A 19,477-nucleotide genomic window follows, 5' to 3' on the forward strand; every position below is an offset into this window, starting at 1 on the left:
TGTGGATCAGAAGAAATTTTTATTTTTACCATATTTGATAACTGTTAACCATTACTTATTTTTTTCTACTTTATTCTATTTATTTTTCTTCCACATAGGTTAGATAGTTTGATATTGTTGGTGGTTACTGAATCTGTTTTATGTGTTTGCAGGGGGATAGGGGCATTGAATATTTATCTGTCTATTTTAGCCTGGATAATTTCAATTAATCTGTCTTCATTAATGCTTTCATTTGCCAGTTTCTAGTCTGTCAATAAGTACAGACTTACTAGAGAAAAACATAGGAAGACACATAATATCCAGTATTTTTTCCTTAAATATTTTTCTTTTCACTTCTAGAAATGTCATTTCTTTCTTTTTATCATTTCCAATTTTTTGCTGATATTTCTTATTTGTTTACTCATTATGTCCGTTTTAAGTCTATAACATATTAATAGGAACTGTTTTAAAATCCTTGTCTGTTAATACTAACATCTGTGTCATTGTGTGGTCCTTACTGCTGACTGCTTAATTGGTTGATTATGGATTACATTGCCTTGCTTGTATCTATGTTTTGTAATTTTTTATTGTAGGTTAGATATTTGTATAATATGAGTGCTTCCTTTTTGTTTGAATTTTATTTTATTTAGTCTTTTATACAGCAGGTTCTTATTAGTTATCCATTTTATACATATTAGTGTATATATGTCAGTGCCAATCTCCCAATTCATCACACCACCACCACCACCCCCCACCGCTTTCCCCCCTTGGTGTCCATACATTTGTTCTCTACATCTGTGTCTCACTTTCTTCCCTGCAAACCGGTTCATCTGTACAATTTTTCTATGTTCCACATATATGTGTTAATATACAATATTTGTTTTTCTCTTTCTGACTTACTTCACTCTGTATGACAGTCACTAGATCCATCCACGTCTCAACAAATGACCCAATTTCATTCCTTTTTATGGCTGAGTAATTTTCCATTGTATATATGTGCCACATTTTCTTTATCCATTCGTCTATCGATGGGCATTTAGGTTGCTTCCATGACCTGCCTATTGTAAATAGTGCTGCAATGAACATTGGGGTGCATGTGTCTTTTTGAATTATGGTTTTCTCTGGGTACATGCCCAGTAGTGAGATTGCTAGGTCATATGGTAATTCTATTTTTAGTTTTTTAAGGAGCCTCCATACTGTTCTCCATAGTGGCTGTATCAATTTACATTCCCACCAACAGTGCAAGAGGCTTCCCTTTTCTTCACACTCTCTCCAGTATTTGTTGTTTGTAGATGTTCTGATGATGCCCATTCTAACTGGTGTGAGGTGATAACTCATTGTAGTTTTGATTTGCATTTCTCTAATAATTAGTGATGTTGAGCATCTTTTCATGCGCTTCTTGGCCATCTGTATGGCTTCTTTGGAGAAATGTCTATTTAGGTCTTCTGCCCATTTTTGGATTGGGTTTTTTTTTTTTTTAATATTGAGCTGCATGAGCTGTTTATATATTTTGGAGATTAATCCTTTGTCCATTGATTTGTTTGCAAATATTTTCTCCCATTCTGAGGGTTGTCTTTTTGTCTTGTTTGTAGTTTCCTTTGCTTTGCAAAAGCTTTTAAGTTTCATTAGGCCTCCCTTGTTTATTTTTGTTTTTATTTCCATTACTCTAGGAGGTGGATCAAAAAAGATCTTGCTGTGATTTATGTCAAAGAGTGTTCTTCCTATGTTTTTCTCTAAGAGTTTTATAGTGTCTGGCCTTACATTTATGTCTTTAATCCATTTTGAGTTTATTTTTGTGTATGGTGTTAGGGAGTGTTCTAATTTCATTCTTTTACATGTAGCTGTCCGGTTTTCCCAGCACCACTTGAAGAGGCTGTCTTTTCTCCATTGTATATCCTTGCCTCCTTTATCAAAAATAAGGTGACCATATGTGTGTGGGTATATCTCTGGGCTTTCTATCCTGTTCCATTGATCTATATTTCTGTTTTTGTGCCAGTACCATACTGTCTTGATTACTGTAGCTTTGTAGTGTAGTCTGAAGTCAGGGAGTCTGATTCCTCCAGCTCCGTTTTTTTCCCTCAAGACCGCTTTGACTATTCAAGGTCTTTGGTGTCTCCATACAAATCTTAAAATTTTCTGTTCTAGTTCTGTAAAAAATACCATTGGTAATTTGATAGGGATTGCATGGAATCTGTAGATTGCTTTGGGTAGTATAGTCATTTTCACAATATTGATTCTTCCAATCCAAGAACATAGTATATCTCTCCATCTGTTTGTATCATCTTTAATTTCTTTCATCAGTGTCTTATACTTTTCTGCATACAGGTCTTTTGTTGCCCTAGGTAGGTTTATTCCTAGGTATTTTATTCTTTTTGTTGCAGTGGTGAATAGGAGTGTTTACTTAATTTCTCCTTCAGATTTTTCATCATTAGTGTATAGAAATGCAAGAGATTTCTGTGCATTAATTTTGTATACTGAAACTTTACCAAATTCATTGATGAGCTCTGGTAGTTTTCTGGTGGCATCTTTAGGATTTTCTATGTATAGTATCATGTCATCTGCAAACAATGACAGTTTTACTTCTTCTTTTCCAATTTGTATTCCTTTTATTTCTTTTTCTTCTCTGATTGCCGTGGCTAGGACTTCCAAAACTATATTGAATAATAGTGGCGAGAGTGGACATCCGTGTCTTGTTCCTGATCTTAGAGGAAATGCTTTCAGTTTTTCACCATTTAGAATGATGTTTGCTGTGAGTTTTTTGTATATGGCCTTTATTATGTTGAGGTAGTTTCCCTCTATGCCCACTTTCTGGAGATTTTTTATCATAAATGGGTGTTGAATTTTGTCAAAAACTTTTTCTTTATTTATTGAGATGATCATATGGTTTTTATTCTTCAATTTGTTAATATGGTGTACCACATTGATTGATTTGCATACATTAAAGAATCCTTGCATCCCTGGGATAAATCCCACTCGATCATGGTGTATGATCCTTTTAATGTGCTCTTGGATTCTGTTTGCTATTATTTTTTGTTGAGGATTTTTCATCTGTGTTCTTCAGTGATATTGGCCTGTAGTTTTCTTTCTTTGTGACATCTTTGTCTGATTTTGGTATCAGGGTGATAGTGGCCTCATAGAATGAGTTTGGGAGTGTTCCTTCCTCTGCAATTTTTTGGAAGAGTTTGATAAGGATGGGTGTTAGCTCTTCTCTAAATGTTCATAGAATTCACCTGTGAAGCCATCTGGTCCTGGACTTTTGTTTGTTGGAAAATTTTTAATCACAGTTTCAATTTCATTACTTGTGAATGGTCTCTTCATATTTTCTATTTCTTCCTGGTTCAGTCTTGGAAGGTTATACCTTTCTAAGAATTTGTCCATTTCTTCCAGGTTGTCCATTTTATTGGCATAGAGTTGCTTGTAGTAGTCTCAGGATGCTTTGTATTTCTGCGGTGTCTGTTGTAACTTCCCCTTTTTCTTTCTAATTTTATTGATTTGAGTCCTCTCCCTCTTTTTCTTGATGGGTCTGGCTAATGCTTTATCAATTTTGTTTATCTTCTCAAAGAACCAGCTTTTAGTTTTACTGATCTTTGCTGTTGTTTTCTTTGTTTCTATTTCATTGTTTTCTGCTCTGATATTTATGATTTCTTTCCTTCTGCTAACTTTGGGTTTTGTTTGTTCTTCTTTCTCTCGTTCCTCTAGGTGTAGGGTTAGATTGTTTATTTGAGATTTTTCTTGTTTCTTGAGGTAGGCTTGTATAGCTGTTAGAACTGCTTTTGCTGCATACGATAGGTTTTGGATCATAATGTTTCATTGCTTTTTGTCTCTAGGTATTTTTTGATTTCCTCTTTGATTTCTTCAGTGATCTCTTGGTTATTTAGGAACGTATTGTTTAGCTTCCATATGTTTGTGTTTTTTTATGGTTTTTTCCCCTGTAATTGATATCTAATCTCATAGTGTTGTGGTCAGAAAAGATGCTTGATATGATTTCAGTTTTCTTAAATTTACTGAGGCTTGATTTGTGACCCAAGATGTGATCTATCCTGGAGAATGTTCCGTGTGCACTTGAGAAGAAAGTGTAATCTGCTGTTTTTGGATGGAATGTCCTATAAATATCAATTAAGTCTCTCTGGTCTATTGTTTCATTTAAAGCTTGTGTTTCCTTATTAATTTTCTGTTTGGATGATCTGTCCATTGTTGTAAGTGAGGTGTTCAAGTCCCCCACTATTATTGTCTTACTGTCAGTTTCCTCTTTTATATCTGTTAGCAGTTGCCTTATGTATTGGGGTGCTCCTATGTTGGGTGCATATATATTTATAATTGTTATATCTTCTTCTTGGATTGATCCCTTGATCATTATGTAGTGTCCTTCCTTGTCTCTTGTAACATTTTTTATTTTAGTCTGTATTATCTGATATGAGTGTTGCTACTCCAGCTTTCTTTTGATTTCCATTTGCATGGAATATCTTTTTCCATCCCCTCACTTTCAGTCTGTATGTGTCCCTAGGTCTGACGTGGGTCTCTTGTAGACAACATATATATGGGTCTTGTTTTTGTATCCATTCAGCGAGCCTGTGTCTTTTGGTTGGAGCATTTAATCCATTCACGTTTAAGGTAATTATCAATATGTATGTTCCTCTTACCATTTTCTTAATTGTTATGGGTTTGTTTTTGTAGGTCCTTTTCTCCACTTGTGTTTCCCACTTAGAGAAGTTCCTTTAGCATTTGTTTTAGAGCTGTTTTGGTGGTGCTGAATTCTCTTAGCTTTTGCTTGTCTGTAAAGCTTTTGATTTCTCCATCGAATCTGAATGAGATCCTTGCCAGGTAGAGTAATCTTAGTTGTAGATTCTTCCCTTTCATGACTTTAAATATATCGTGCCACTCCATTCTGGCTTGTAGAGTTTCTGCTGAGAAATCAGCTGTTAACCTTATGGGAGTTCCCTTGTATGTTATTTGTCATTTTCCCTTGTTGCTTTCAATAATTTTTCTTTGTCTTTATTTTTGGTCAATTTGATTACTATGTGTCTTGGCATGTTTCTCCTTGGGATTATCCTGCTTGGGACTCTGTGCGCTTCCTGGACTTGGGTGGCTATTTCTCTTCCCATGTTAGGGAAGTTTTCGACTATAATCTCTTCAAATATTTTCTCGGGTCCTTTCTGTCTCTCTTCTCCTTCTGGGACCCCTATAATGCAAATGTTGTTGCATTTAATGTTGTCCCAGAGGTCTCTTAAGCTGTCTTCATTTCTTTTCATTCTTTTTTCTTTATTCTGTTCTGTGGCAGTGAATTCCACCATTCTGTCTTCCAGGTCACGTATCCGTTCTTCTGCCTCAGTTATTCTGCTATTGATTCCTTCTAGTGTATTTTTCATTTCAGTTATTGTATTGTTCATCTCTGTTTGTTTGGTCTTTAATTCTTCTAGGTGTTTGTTCTTTAATTCTTCCTTGTCTTTGTTAAACATCTCTTGCATCTTCTCGATCTTTGCTCCATTCTTTTTCCGAGGTCCTGGATCATCTTCACTATCATTATTCTGAATTCTTTTTCTGGAAGGTTGCTTATCTCCACTTCATTTAATTGTTTTTCTGGGGTTTTATCTTGTTCCTTCATCTGGTACATAGCCCTCTGCCTTTTCATCTTTTCCGTCTTTCTGTGAATGTGGTTTTTGTTCCCCAGGCTGCAGGATTGTAGTTCTTCTTGCTTCTGCTGTCTGCACTCTGGTGGATGAGGCTATCTAAGAGGCTTGTGCAAGTTTCCTGATGAGAGGGACTGGTGGTCGGTAGAGCTGACTGTTGCTCTGGTGGGCAGAGCTCAGTAAAACTTTAATCTGCTTGTCTGCTGTTAGGTGGGGCTGGGTTCCCTCCCGTTGGTTGTTTGGCCTGAGGCAACCCAACACTGGAGCCTACCTGGGCTGTTTGGTGCGGCTAGTGGCGGACTCTGGGAGGGCTCATGCCAAGGAGTACTTCCCAGAACTTCTGCTGCCAGTGTCCTTGTCCCCACGGTGAGACATAGCCACCCCCCGCCTCTGCAGGAGACCCTCCAACATTAGCAGGTAGGTCTGGTTCAGTCTCCTATGGGGTCACTGCTCCTTCCCCTGGGTCCTGATGCGCACACTACTTTGTGTGTGCCCTCCAAAAGTGGAGTCTCTGTTCCCCCCAGTCCTGTCAAAGTCCTGCAATCAAATCCTGCTAGCTTTCAAAGTCTGATTCTCTAGGAATTCCTCCTCCCATTGCCGGACCCCCAGGTTTGGAAGCCTGGCGTGGGGCTCAGAAACTTCACTCCAGTGGGTGGACTTCTGTGGTATAAATGTTCTCCAGTTTGTGAGTCACCCACCCAGCAGTTATGGGATTTGATTTCATTGTGATTGCGCCCCTCCTACCGTCTTATTGTGGCTTCTCCTTTGTCTTTGGATTTGCGGTATCTTTTCTGGTGAGTTCCAGTGTCTTCCTGTCAATGATTGTTCAGCAGTTAGTTGTGATTCTGTTGCTCTCGCAAGAGAGAGTGAGAGCACGTCCTTCTACTCTGCCATCTTGAACCAATCTCGAGTGTGTGCTTTCTTTCCTGACATATAAATTAAAAAGTAATAGATCCTCTTGATCCTGTGTGTGTGTGTGTGTGTTTAGGTTTTGACTATTTTGCTTCTGTCTTTAGTCTGAGATTGGGGGGAGACCTTATTTAGAGATTTACAGTGTGATCCTAAAATGGCCTTTTGAGGTCTCCAATGAATGTCCAATGTGTTTATTGAGGTCTCTCCTTTCTGGCTTGTCTAGAAGTTCATCATATCCCGGCCCTGCCCAGCCATGGTATGTCCATTCAGTTATCAATCTTTCAGTAGTTGTTCTATGCTAGGCTTGAGAAATCTCATTCTGAGCATATGCAGTCTATCCATAAGCCCAAGACCCTCAGGAAATTCCCATACAGACTCCTGCCCCCAATTCCACCAGCTTCCTTTTCTCTGGCACCTTGCTCCACAAATCCAAGTCCCCTTAGCAATCCCAACCTCCAGTTTCTGACACCACAGCTCCAAAAAACCCAGAGTGCTATACCTCAGCTTCACCTTTCCATTTCAGGGTTGAACAGTGCCCATTGAAGAAAGCCAGGGTTGTAAATCAACTATACTTCAATAAAAGAAATTTTTAAAAGAAGAAAAAAAGAAAAGAAAGTCAAGGTTAATATGGTGCTTACCCCATGCATTTTCCTTCTCTCAAAGATCAAAACCCTACAATTCCAGTTGACAAGTGCTTGGAAACTACTGTCTCATATAGTTTGTCCAGTTTTATAATTATTTATAATAGGAGGTTAAGTTTGATACCGATTATTCTGACTTCATGGAAGTTGACAGATGAAATTTTAAAAATTGGGAAATTTCATGTTTTAAGAATGTATTTCTATCATTAGTTGATCATTTCTGGGGCCGTTAGAGTATTCAGAATGATTTTCCAAAAGGTATAATAATGTTTAAATTGAAATAAGGGAATTTGAAAACATTCCCACTTTCATCCTTATCCCCAGAAAAGAAGACAGAGGCTGAGGCACACATCCTCTCACATAAAGTGTTAGGGGTATTCAACATACTTGCCTTGATTTTCAAACTCAATCATAGGGGGGCATTTGGTTACATACTGTGTACATGCTCACTTCATAAGAATTAATGGTGTTTTTAATTGGAGAATTGCACTGTTCCCCCAATATCTGCTCTCTGTCCCTAGAACATTCAAACTTCTGGAAGTAATTTTTGTGATAACAGTGAATTGCAATATGATATATGCCCTCATCCACTGGTCTTCTAATTCCCACTCCTCACCTTACTTCTATACTTGCAGGCTTCTGGCTAAAGGATAAGTCAAATGGCTTTGTGGTATTACGCCTCATTAGAAGGTAATATCATCACATCACTTATTTTAAATTGATGTCAAAATCATCCTCTACTAGAAAAAGAGACATGGTCAGATTTATCTGTGTGCTCTGTAAATAGATGACCAAATTGAGCCTTAAGCAAAATAGCCTTGATTAGCCTGTTACAGGGAAGAGAAACTCAGGACACATGATTTGGAGTCCATAAGGAAAGTGACTTTTCTCAACCTACTGCTCAGGCGAACCCATTTTCATTTGTGATATCAGATATCACCTGAAAATTGTAAAGAGAAAGTAAGTAATATGCCAGATACTGTGTTTAGCATACTATATTGTCTTGTTTAATAATCAAAACCTTATAGTGAAGGTATGATTAGTGTTAACTTACAGGTGAAGAAACTGAGCTTTAGGGAAATTAAGTAACTTGTCCACGTTTAAAAATTAGGGAGATGAATATTTTTGTCTATCTGCCTCCAAAATTATGTTTCCAATACACTACAGTTTTCATGATTTTATGATGATATGTTTACCTGGTTGCCTTGTAAGTTTTTGCAAAGAAAGCGTTAACAAAGAACCTTTAGTTTTAGAGAAATTAGCTCAGGAGTTTTCCAGTAAAAAATATCTCAAAAGTATATAAAGATTCCCATATCTACAGTTTTTTTAAGTTATAAAATTAGACTTATTCTAGTCAAAGCAACCAAGTTTTTAAAAAATGCTTCATTTGAGATAATGTATTTCAGCATTTTCTTTGCCTCTTGTCAGGATGGGAAACAATAGTTCTCTTGCTTGATTTAATATCATTATGTCTGACAACACAGTTAACAAAGCAACTGCTAATATTCCAAAGATTTTCAAGTTCTGTGCATCTAAAAATCACTAATGAGGTTAGTGAACCAGAAGCTTCACAGCCAAATATCCAAAGGTTAAGGCCAAAGGAACTGTGTATCTCTGGAGTTGTTGGATGTAAATCGTGTTGCAAGAATCATCAAGTATTTAATTCCGTCCTTATGCACAACCCAATAAACAAAGTTTACAGCAAACAGGGAAGATGCATTTGTACATTAAAAAGAGTTCAGATTTTGGTTTCCAACTGGAAAGGAAAAAATCAAAACAAGAGGGTTCTTTGTACTAGCATATGTTTGAAAAATCAGTAATTTTTACATTTCGTAGGGAGAATCATTAGTCATAATTACTTATATAATAGCAAAGTTTATTTCTCTGATTACCTTTTCTTTTACATTTTACATTTTGTTTTCTTAATAATAATATATCACTACTATTTCTCTTTGGTAGTTAAACACTGTTTTTGAAATAACAATATTTTATCATGACTGCTTAATTTCAAGAAATTATTTAACCGTGTAATATGAATGATAAAGCTATAGAAGGTTTAAGTCGAAGTGACGTTTTAGATTTCCTGGTTCAACAAACAGCTCTCTTTTACATTTAGGGGAACAGGGAGCCTAAGAAGGAAACTGATAATCCCAATTTGAACACAAATTAGAGATATACAAGAATAAAAATCTAGGTCTCATGATGTCTTTTCACCAAATTATTTTGTTGGAGTAGACATTTTTTTAATTCCAAGAACTGTTGAGAATTCGAGGGGAATATAACAATTATAGTAGTTACCTTCATAAAGCTTAGACAGGTAGTGTTAGATTATGAAAAATGAGAAAACAAGGTAAAGAATTAGAAAGTGACTGGAGGAGGTGCTAAATTATGTAAGGTAATCAGGGGAGGTCTCTGAGATAGTCACGCTTGAGCAGTGACTTGAAAGAAATGAGGGATCAAGCCATGTTAATATGCTATTGAAGAGGTTTCCAGGAACAAAATATCAATTGTGTAGGACTTGAGATGGTTTATGCTTGTTATTTTTGGGAAACAGCAAGGAGACCAGTGGCTGCAGTGTGATGAGTATTCATTCATTCACTGCACATTCATCCCATGGATTATTATAGCCAGAGCAGTGAGAGGGGAAATGGGGATCCACAAAGAACTGGATGAAGATGAATCATAATTATGGTACCATTTAATTTTATTAATCATACAGGATTATAAAAGTTGTGGATTCCTACTTGAGTTAGAAAGCATACGTTTTACACATAAAGCTAGAAGGAGCAAAAGTGGTTGTGAATGAATCACATAACATTCTTTACTTCTCAAAAAATGTATTCCAAGCAATTGTCACTCTAAAATGTAGAAACTTTTCAAGTTATGATGTCAAAGTCTTCTATGGAAAAGAATTAATCTCAAATAATTGTATAGGTCTTAAAAGAGCTTGCACATAGGTTATGTAGTTTGATCTCTATAGCCCCATGAGTCTGTAGTACAATAGAGGAAGTTGAGGTTCAATGAGGTTAACTGATTTGCCAAAGGTCGCTTTGACAGTTTGGAAAATTATTAATGGATAATAAACCAGAAATGTAGAGACTCCAAATCGTTTTCCAGAAAATAATTTATTGTGTATTTCTTCATGTGTTGTGGGCAATTCTCTTTTTCTATTCTGTTCATTTTATGTTTTGATATTATTATTATTATTATAGGAAATTACAAATGGTTAGTTTTAAATTATGCAGTTTTATAAGCACTATTTATAAATAAAACATATAAACATGTGCATTATATAATGGACTGCAATAAAAAATGACAAGTAGAATAAATGAGTTGGAGAAAGGATGGAAAATATTTTTTGTGAATAAATTATTTGATCCAAAAGTGTTATATTTTCATCATGAAAAAAATTTGTCTGCAACATATGAATGAATGATTGTTATTGGTATAAAATTTTCATGCATTCTATCTTAGCTAATTATATGGGAAAAACTTGATTTTAAAAGAAGGACAATGATTTTGAGAAGTAATATTTATCATTTTACTTAACCTTCACCACATGCTTTGACTCTTCTACTATGGATTTTTTAGTGACAAATATAACATACATAAGTGCACAAACTGTATAGAACTCAATGAATTTTCGTAAAGTGAACGCACACGTGTAGCTAGCTACCAGATCAAGAAATACATCATTGCCAGCACCCAGGAGTCCTCCCCTTGCTTCATCTGACTAATTACCCTCCCTGAACAAAGTTATTGCTCTCCTGAGTTCTACAGTAGATTAGTTTTACCTGCTTTTGAGCTTTATATAATTGAAATAATATAGCATGTAGCTGTATTTATTGTTTGGTTTATTTTTTTCCACATTATGTTGGTGAGAATCATCCATATTATTGCTTATAGTTGTAGTTTGTTTATTCTCACTGCTCTATAGTATCTTATTGTCAGAATACGCTACATATCCAGTCTACTATTGATGGTCATTTCAGTTGTCTCCATTTTGGGGCTCTTATGAATAGTGCTACTATGACCATTCTTGTACATGTCTTTTAGGGGATAGATAGTTAGAGATAGATAGATTGATTGATTAACAAATAGATAGCCTGATAGGTTTCATTGGGTATAAATCCAGAAGTAGAATTGTTGAATTATAGGATATACTTATATTTATCAATACTGCCAAACAGCTTTTCAGAGTGGTTTTACCAATTTGTTCTACCATCATTTATATATGAGAGGTCCAGTTGCTCCACATCCTTTCCAACACTTGGCATTATCTATTATCTCATTTTAGCTATACTTGAATGTAACCTGTGATGGATTTTTCCAGCTTTATTGAGGTAGAGTTGGCAATTAAAAATTGTACAGCTTGATGATTTGATATACATATACACTGTGAAATACTCATCACAATCAAACTAATTAACATATCCATAGCTACATTTTTCTTTCTTTTTTGGTTTTTTTTTTTGTGGTGAGACACTATCTTATGATCTAGGAATCCCACTTAGGAATATATCCAAAAAAATGAAATCAGGATCTTGAAGAAACGTCTGCATTCCAATGTTTATTTCAGCATTATTCACAATAGCCAAGATATGGAAACAACCTAAGCACCAGTCAACAGATGATTTAAAAAACGTGATATACATATATCTATATATAGATATATATAATTCAATCTTAAAATGAAGGAAATCCTGCCATTTGCTACAACATGGCAGGTATTAGACAAAGTGAAATAAATCAGATACAGAAAGACAGATATGTGGAATTTAGATATTTGGAATCTAAAATAGGCAAACTCATAGAAGCAGAGAGTAGAGTGATAGTTACCTGGGGGAGGGAGAAATGGAGAGATGTTGGTAAAGGGGTACAAAGTTTTAGTTATGCAAGATGAATTAGTTTTGGAGAACTAATGTACAAGAATGTGACTATAGTTAACAGTATTATATTGTATACTTGAAATTTGCTAAAAGAGCAGATCTTAAATGTCTTCGCCAAATTTTTAAATGTGAAAATTATTGCCCCTACTTTATAGATGATAAAACAAAGATATATCAAAATTAAATAGCACATCCAAAATTATGCAGCTAAAGAAACAAAATCAATACTGTCACTCAGCTCTATCTTGTCACGTAGTCTTTGCTGTTTCCTTAAAATATTTTTATTATTTACTTCAACAAGAATAAATTGAGTGCTAAATATGCTGGACTTCCTAATAAGCACTGATGAGGAACATGTCTTTGTGAGCAAAAGCTTGCAGTGTATAGGGCAGAAGCAAGAAAAACCATCATGACACAAGGCAAAGTGCATTAAATACACTTTGGGGAAAAAAAAGTAAATACCATGAGAAGCTAAAGGAGGGAAAATTCACAATAACCTGCAATAACTGAGAAAAACATTTGCCATTATTTTATTGGATAGAGAATTAGAGAGGACAGTTGAACAAAGTACAATTTGAGGGTTAAGAGGTGTGAGCATGTCGAGGAATTAGTATGTGATGAAAACACTGTTGACAGTGATAGTCAACCATGAAGGAAATATAACATTTTATCCATACAGCCATCAAATTCCCTAAATTTCTGTCTCCTTATTCCTCATGATACCTATATCTAAAGGAGAATGCCATTCAAATAGGGGTGGGATGGGCCAAGACTGGCACAGTTAGAGGCTGGCTAAGAAGGAAGTGTCTCATCTTGTGCAGTGGCGGAGCCTAAGACTGATGGGAGAATCCACAACCTGAGTAGGTTATCAGTGGTCTAAGTGCAGAGAGAAGAACAGGAAGAAATACGGGAGAGGGATCAAGGTAGAGTATGAAGCTATGAAGTTGGGGATCAGCGAGAAGAATTCTGGAGAGAGTAGATTAGAATCAGATGGATGGGGAGAGATTGAAAAGGGTCCTGAGTGCTGGTCTTGAGCTTAAGTGGTGTTCCATTATTCACTCATCATCTGGAATGAAATGGGTGGGTGATCCAACTTTCCAAGACAAGGCTAGGGTGAATAGGCATTTGGAATGTGAGAAGAATTGGTCATATAATGACTTGTACAATGCTAGAACAACAACAAGTTGTGCAAATGCTGCTAAAAAAGTGCTCAAAATTAATTTCAAAACACTATCAAAGGTCATATTCATATTCTGCTGAAATGAAGGTCAGTTTAAGTTTAACAAATTAAAGATTTGAAAAGATTTTAGAGTAATAAATGTGAAAAATAAACCTAACGTTTCACATACTTACACACATGATGTGCATGTGGGTGTGTTTCTGTTTCATCAACAAATGTTTATTCTATAAGCCTTGCTATGTACCTACATGGAACTGAGCACTCAAGATTATAGATATAAGTAAATACTATTCGTGAGATGCAACATGACTACTAGTTAGTTTTACAAAAGGGAGAAGAACCCTCCTTATACTAGTTATTTACTCTGCTTTCATTATATGTCCTGGATTGAGATAGTCTAGGATTTTGTCACCTTGGCTCAAAGCCTGCCTATCTCCATTACACTGTAGAGTTATTATCGTTCTGAACATAATTTTTATAACCTCAGAACCTCTTCTGAATATATGTGATTGCCCAAGTCTTTGCCAAAGATTTTTAAAATGTATGTGTATATGTTGTTTTAGCTATAGTAGGAACAATCTATGGAGGATAAAGCTTAACTTATGGCATAGGGTCCTGGATGCTGGAGCAGATATAATCATCTATGACAAAAACACAGAATTAAATGTCTAGTTACATGATTGATTGTATTTTTCTTGCTATAAGAAAAAACTTAATAATAATGCATTGGAGTTCTTGTAAAAATTCTATAAGCTTACAACATGCTCTCATATCCAACCTCTTATTTTCCTTAAAATAACTTAATTTGCAGTTGAAAATATGAAATTCAAAGAAGTTTAACCACTTACCTAAAGTCACACAGCTAATATGTATGGATCCAGAAGCAAAACCCTGATTTTCCTACTCCAAGTAGAGGATTCTTGATTTCTCATTACACAAATAGAGTGATAATAGCAAGTATATTGTAAATTCTTTGATGCCAAACTTTATATTGAAATTGTGAACATATTGTAAAGGTTGCACTTAGAATGACTGTCCAAGCTGGCTCAGTGTTCTTAAGGTTTTCCTCCCCATTTCTAGGAAGTTGGCTGTGCCCCACAGAAGTGCCTGCACTAAGCTTTTGCCATATTTTTCCTCCTGAAATGTTTTTCCCTGGCCGGGTATTATCAATTGCCTAATTTCTGAATTCTGACTCTGCATAGTCCCTTTAAAATATTAAATGGGATACTTCACTTGACTTTTTATATCTGATTATCACCTGGATACTATATCTGGGCTCCCCATTCGCCAACTCAGAATTTCAAGGCTCAATCCTTACTCATGCTCCCAGGACTTCAGTCCCTGACCAATTTTCTGGACTTTCGCTCTTCTAGGAGCAGACTTTAAACAATTGTGAAACTAAATGAAAACCTAGGAGTTCACTATTTATTAAATAAAAATATTATTTTCATATGTATAAAAGACAGCATAGCAATTATACCTGGTGGGCATGGTTGTGATGATGGCTTGCCTCCAATCAACAGCTTGGTACCAAAAGTAGGCTTGGTTAAGTAGTAAGGAAGCATTGTGTGGCATTGGAAAAAGTACTGAACCACCAGCCAGGGGCCAGGGTTCTAGCCCAGGGTCTGGATCTGCCTCTAATATACTATGACTCACAAAACAATTATTTAACTATCATGGGCTTCTGTTACTTTGTTAAATAAGGGCAGTAAGCAGCTTTCTATCTACAAATTTTCATATTTCTGTGAGGTATACTTCTAAGTAAATAGGTATTACACATATGATAAGATGTATTTATACACACAATTCCTTGCCCCATATATTTCTCCCACCTTCTATTATGAGGTCTGAAGTCTTATATGTAGAATTTATTTATTGAACTTTGAAGAGTCCCTTAGCATCTAGAGTTCATTAATATTGAGCTAGACCTAGAAACAAAAGCTTTGAGATTATTTGGATTAGTTTGTTTTAAAAAATATAACTAATAAAATCTGTGCTAAATTTTTAGCTTTTTCTAGGTCTTTTTAACCTAATCCTAGAAGGAAACCAGAACTTTTAGATTATCTTATAAATTTAATCAGAATCACTTTGATTCCTATACTTGGCAGTGGTTAAACTCTGTCCTAATAATATTGAGACAAGGTCATAGGAGAGCCCATTGTTCAGCACACAGGACCATAATTTAGGATTTTTGTGTTGCCAGACAAGGAATATGCAGTAGTTTCATTTTTTCCCCTTACTTTCTCTAGTTACTTCATTTATCTGATTCTTTATTTTTTATTGAGAAATAATTCATGTACCATAAAATTCATGTTTTTACACTATATGCTTCAATGGTTTTGTTCATATAGTTGTGCAATCTAATCCCAGGACACTTTCGTCTCTCCAAAAAAGCCATCACTTCCTGTTTACCCATCTCCTCAGCCCTTGGCAACCACTAATCTATGTTTTGTCTCTGGATTTGCCTATTCTGGATATTTCATATACATTGGATCATGCAACATGTGACCTTTTGTATCTGGCTTCTTCCACTTAGCATAATGTTTTTGAGGTTCATCTGTGTTGTCACATGAATCAGTACTCCATCCTTTTTAATAGCTAAATAATATCTCATTGTATGGATATATCACATTTGTTCATCCATTCATCCATTGATAGATGTTTGAATTGTTTCCACATTATGAATAATGCTTCTATGAATATTTGTGTACAAGTTCACACGTGGAGATGTATTTTCATTTCTCATATGTATGTACCTAGAAGTAGAATTGTTAGATCATATGGTAACTGTATGTTTAACCTTTTGTGGAATTGCCAAACTATGTCCCACAGCTGCTGCATTATTTACATTTTTACCAGCTAGGTATGAGGATTGTAGTTTCTCTAAACCCTCAGCAACACCTTTTATTGTCCATCTTTTTTGATATGGCCATCATAGCAGATGTGAAATGGTACCACATAGTCAATTGTTTCTCTGGTTCTTAAGCCACTAAGTTTACTTAAAACTGAGAGTATTCTGTGACATCATATTTTTATTATCAATAAAATTATTATTATTGAAATATTATTATTATTACTATTATTATTATTTTAATGGGTGCAACCACCTTTCCATCTCCCATCCCATATTTTTTTAGTCTCATTTTTTTGGGTCTATAACTTTTGAACCATTTAAAATCAACAGAGTCCTTTGGGCAGTATCTTTATCCTTGAAGACCTTACTCCGTCACCACAGATGCATCACCATAGCTCCCTAGAAGTGAAGCCAGGGGATTAGTCTGCAAGAATCACCTCCAAGGACATGGTTTCAACAGCTTTAGTTCCACGTATTCCTCAATAACTTAACCCCAGGAGTAACTGCATTAAATCACTGGGGCCTTTCATTGAAAGGGTTACAAGGAAGAGATTCTTCTAGCACTTAGTGAAGACGGCAGTGACTATTGTGAATATGTTTGACATGTAGGATTCTTATTTACTTGCAGCTGACAAGATGCTATCACATTTGTTTTTCTTCTGCTTTTCTTTGAAGGGGAGGAATTTCTTCTTTCCATGAAATACATTTTGTTCATTTGACATGTTAGGATTTGATTTTATTGTATTGATTATAAAATCTCATTGTAAGTTACTGAACAAGACTCAGGCAGAAAAGGTGAACTTGAGAGGCAGTGATTGTGAAGCAATAAAGGTGAGTTCTGGCACTGATGCAGTAATTTTGCTGTTGTTGTTTAACTTTGTATTAATCATATAACCTTTTGGTTGTCTCACTTATCAAATGGTGAAGGTGAGGTAGAGGACGTTTAAGGTTCCTTCTTGAACTAAAACTCTCATGTGTTTCACTGGAGATCATACAGTATAGTAGTAAAATTTTTCTACTACTTTTTCCTGATATTTTTACCTGAAATTTTGATTACTAAGTAAAAAAAAAATGTTTCAAAGAAATTAACAGGAAAGTTACTGACGTTAAGCAAAGAGGTAGTATACTAGTGATTTTATGGAACAAGCTTTGAGTATTTCATAGATTTGTGAACATATAGGGTAGTCCCTTCAAAAACGTCTGCTGAGCCTATGTGTGCTGTGATTGTGTTATATTTTGATTCCCACGGTTACATTTTACATGCTAAGGGCCACAAAAATGCACAATGGCTATTCTCTTAAATTTTCAAAACATTATACTGAGATCAGAGCTTGGACATGGGCACAGTCTTGAGTGATATTAACCGAAGAAATGATTCAAGCCTGACAGTTGTGTTCTGTGGAGTAAGGTTGTTTAGAAAGGAAATCTCATTTCTTGATGTTGTATGATAAATCTTTAAACCAAATGCTAATAGAAATTACGTGCAATTATTTCTCAGTTTTTCTTAACAGAGGACCTATATTTCAGGCTCATTGGATTTAAATATTTGCTGATTCATTATTAAATCCTTTCTCTCTTTTGTATCTTCTTTTTTTTTTTTTTTTTTTTTTCTGCAGGATGTTTTCACTCCAGAATGCAAATTTAAGGAATCTGTGTTTGAAAACTACTATGTGATCTATTCTTCCACACTGTACCGTCAGCAAGAATCAGGCCGAGCATGGTTTCTGGGACTCAATAAGGAAGGTCAAATTATGAAGGGGAACAGAGTGAAGAAAACCAAGCCCTCATCACATTTTGTACCAAAACCTATTGAAGGTACAAGACAAGCTTCTTTTCTTTAGACCCTGACCTGTGTGTTGATGCCAGTTCCGCTCCTTGACCTTTCACTCAGTAGATTGTTTGTCACGCAACAGATCAGAACAAAGACTCAGAAAACTCAATAGTACCTCTTCCTATCAAAAAATAAAATTCCATTAAAAATACTTGACACTTAGAAAACACTGCTTGAATATAGAGGCTAGCAAGTTCTTGAAAGTAGAAAAATAGTGGTAGTGACCATTTGGAATGTAATTTCCTTTTTTATTGAACACAATTTAATTTCTCAGGCTACACTCTTGAAAAAACCAATAATACTATTATAATGCTTTAAAGTTTTCACAAGTCTTTTAGAAATATGTTTATATCCTAATTGCTACATCTTTGTGAACAAATCTCATAATATAATGTATTAATTTTTATTTGTATTTTTTAAGGAAAGAAAATAATATTCTATTTACTGTGCTAATAAATATTACAGTTTTAAAATTTTATCCCTCTCAACTGAGCCTGTAACTTCCCCTCCCTTGATCATTTAATATAGTGTTCATTTATTTCAATTGATCAGTGGAATAAATAATTTTATGCTGAGGAAACCCATTTTTGGCAACTTGTTCCCTAAGCAGGATGAGAATCTCCCATTGAGGTGACCACATTTACTGTATTCAGTCACGCTTTCTAATACAGGCTAAGAAAGCAGCAGTGGAGTGGACATTTACCAACATAACACTCTTCTCTAAAAGTCACATTATAATCACTTAAGACATTAGTTCAGCTTCCTCGTCCAAAGAAATGAGAAAATTGAGGCAGTGCATTGCTATTCTGTGATTTAGCCAGGCTTACTGTCCCCTAAATATCTATAAGGTATGGTCAAGTCCACCAGTGTTGGGACACAGTGCCTGCTGCAGATTACCTATGACTGTAACAGTCAGCAAACATTTGTTAAATCAATACTATGTTCAAAGCACTGGGGGGAAATGTGACATTCAAAGCTCCTAGTCTTTCTCAAGCCTCCCCTCACACCCTGTGCTTTTAACCACACAAAACAGAACTTTCTTCTGTTCTACATTTTTACTGCTTGTAATACATTTTTACTATTTTGAGCTTTATGTAGGGTTTTTTTTTTGCCCCTCTGTCCTCAAAATTTCCATTCATGTGTCTGGAGAATGCCTGTCAGTCCTTGTAAAGAATTAATTCAAGAGTTAGTACTTCTATAACGGCCTCCCTGACTTTCTTCAAGTAGAATTAAATATTCTGTCACCTTATTATTGTATCTTGTTCCCTCTTCTAGAAATTATCACATTGTATTAAATTCACCTATTTACCACTCTGTCTCTTATCCATAATTAGATCACTTGTTAAATGACAGAATGTTTTATTTTTCTCATATCTCCTTGTATCTTGTACAATACGTGGCATATCATAGAGAGATATTCAATACTCATTGTCAATTGAATAAGTGAACAAGCGAATGAACAGATGAACACATAGGTAAGTATAAAGACAAAGAAGAACTATATTCTCCAGGAAACTTTATAATATTCTTGGAGATATGAAGTATGTTTACTAATAGCAGTAGT

The 19,477-nt window shown here is 35.3% G+C and overlaps 1 protein-coding gene across 2 annotated transcripts in view; it reads left to right on the top strand.

Moving 5' to 3' along the window:
• FGF12 (fibroblast growth factor 12) overlaps positions 1–19,477 on the top strand; it is a 364,960-nt gene that overhangs the window by 330,444 nt on the left and 15,039 nt on the right. For both annotated transcript variants that reach the window (XM_061193267.1, XM_061193266.1), the window contains exon 4: positions 17,699–17,897. In XM_061193267.1, coding sequence (XP_061049250.1) covers positions 17,699–17,897 — 199 coding nt within the window. The remainder of the gene's footprint in view (positions 1–17,698; positions 17,898–19,477) is intronic.

This window comes from Eubalaena glacialis, chromosome 6, assembly GCF_028564815.1.
Source record: "Eubalaena glacialis isolate mEubGla1 chromosome 6, mEubGla1.1.hap2.+ XY, whole genome shotgun sequence".
In the NCBI taxonomy this organism is placed as follows: Eukaryota; Metazoa; Chordata; class Mammalia; order Artiodactyla; family Balaenidae; genus Eubalaena; species Eubalaena glacialis.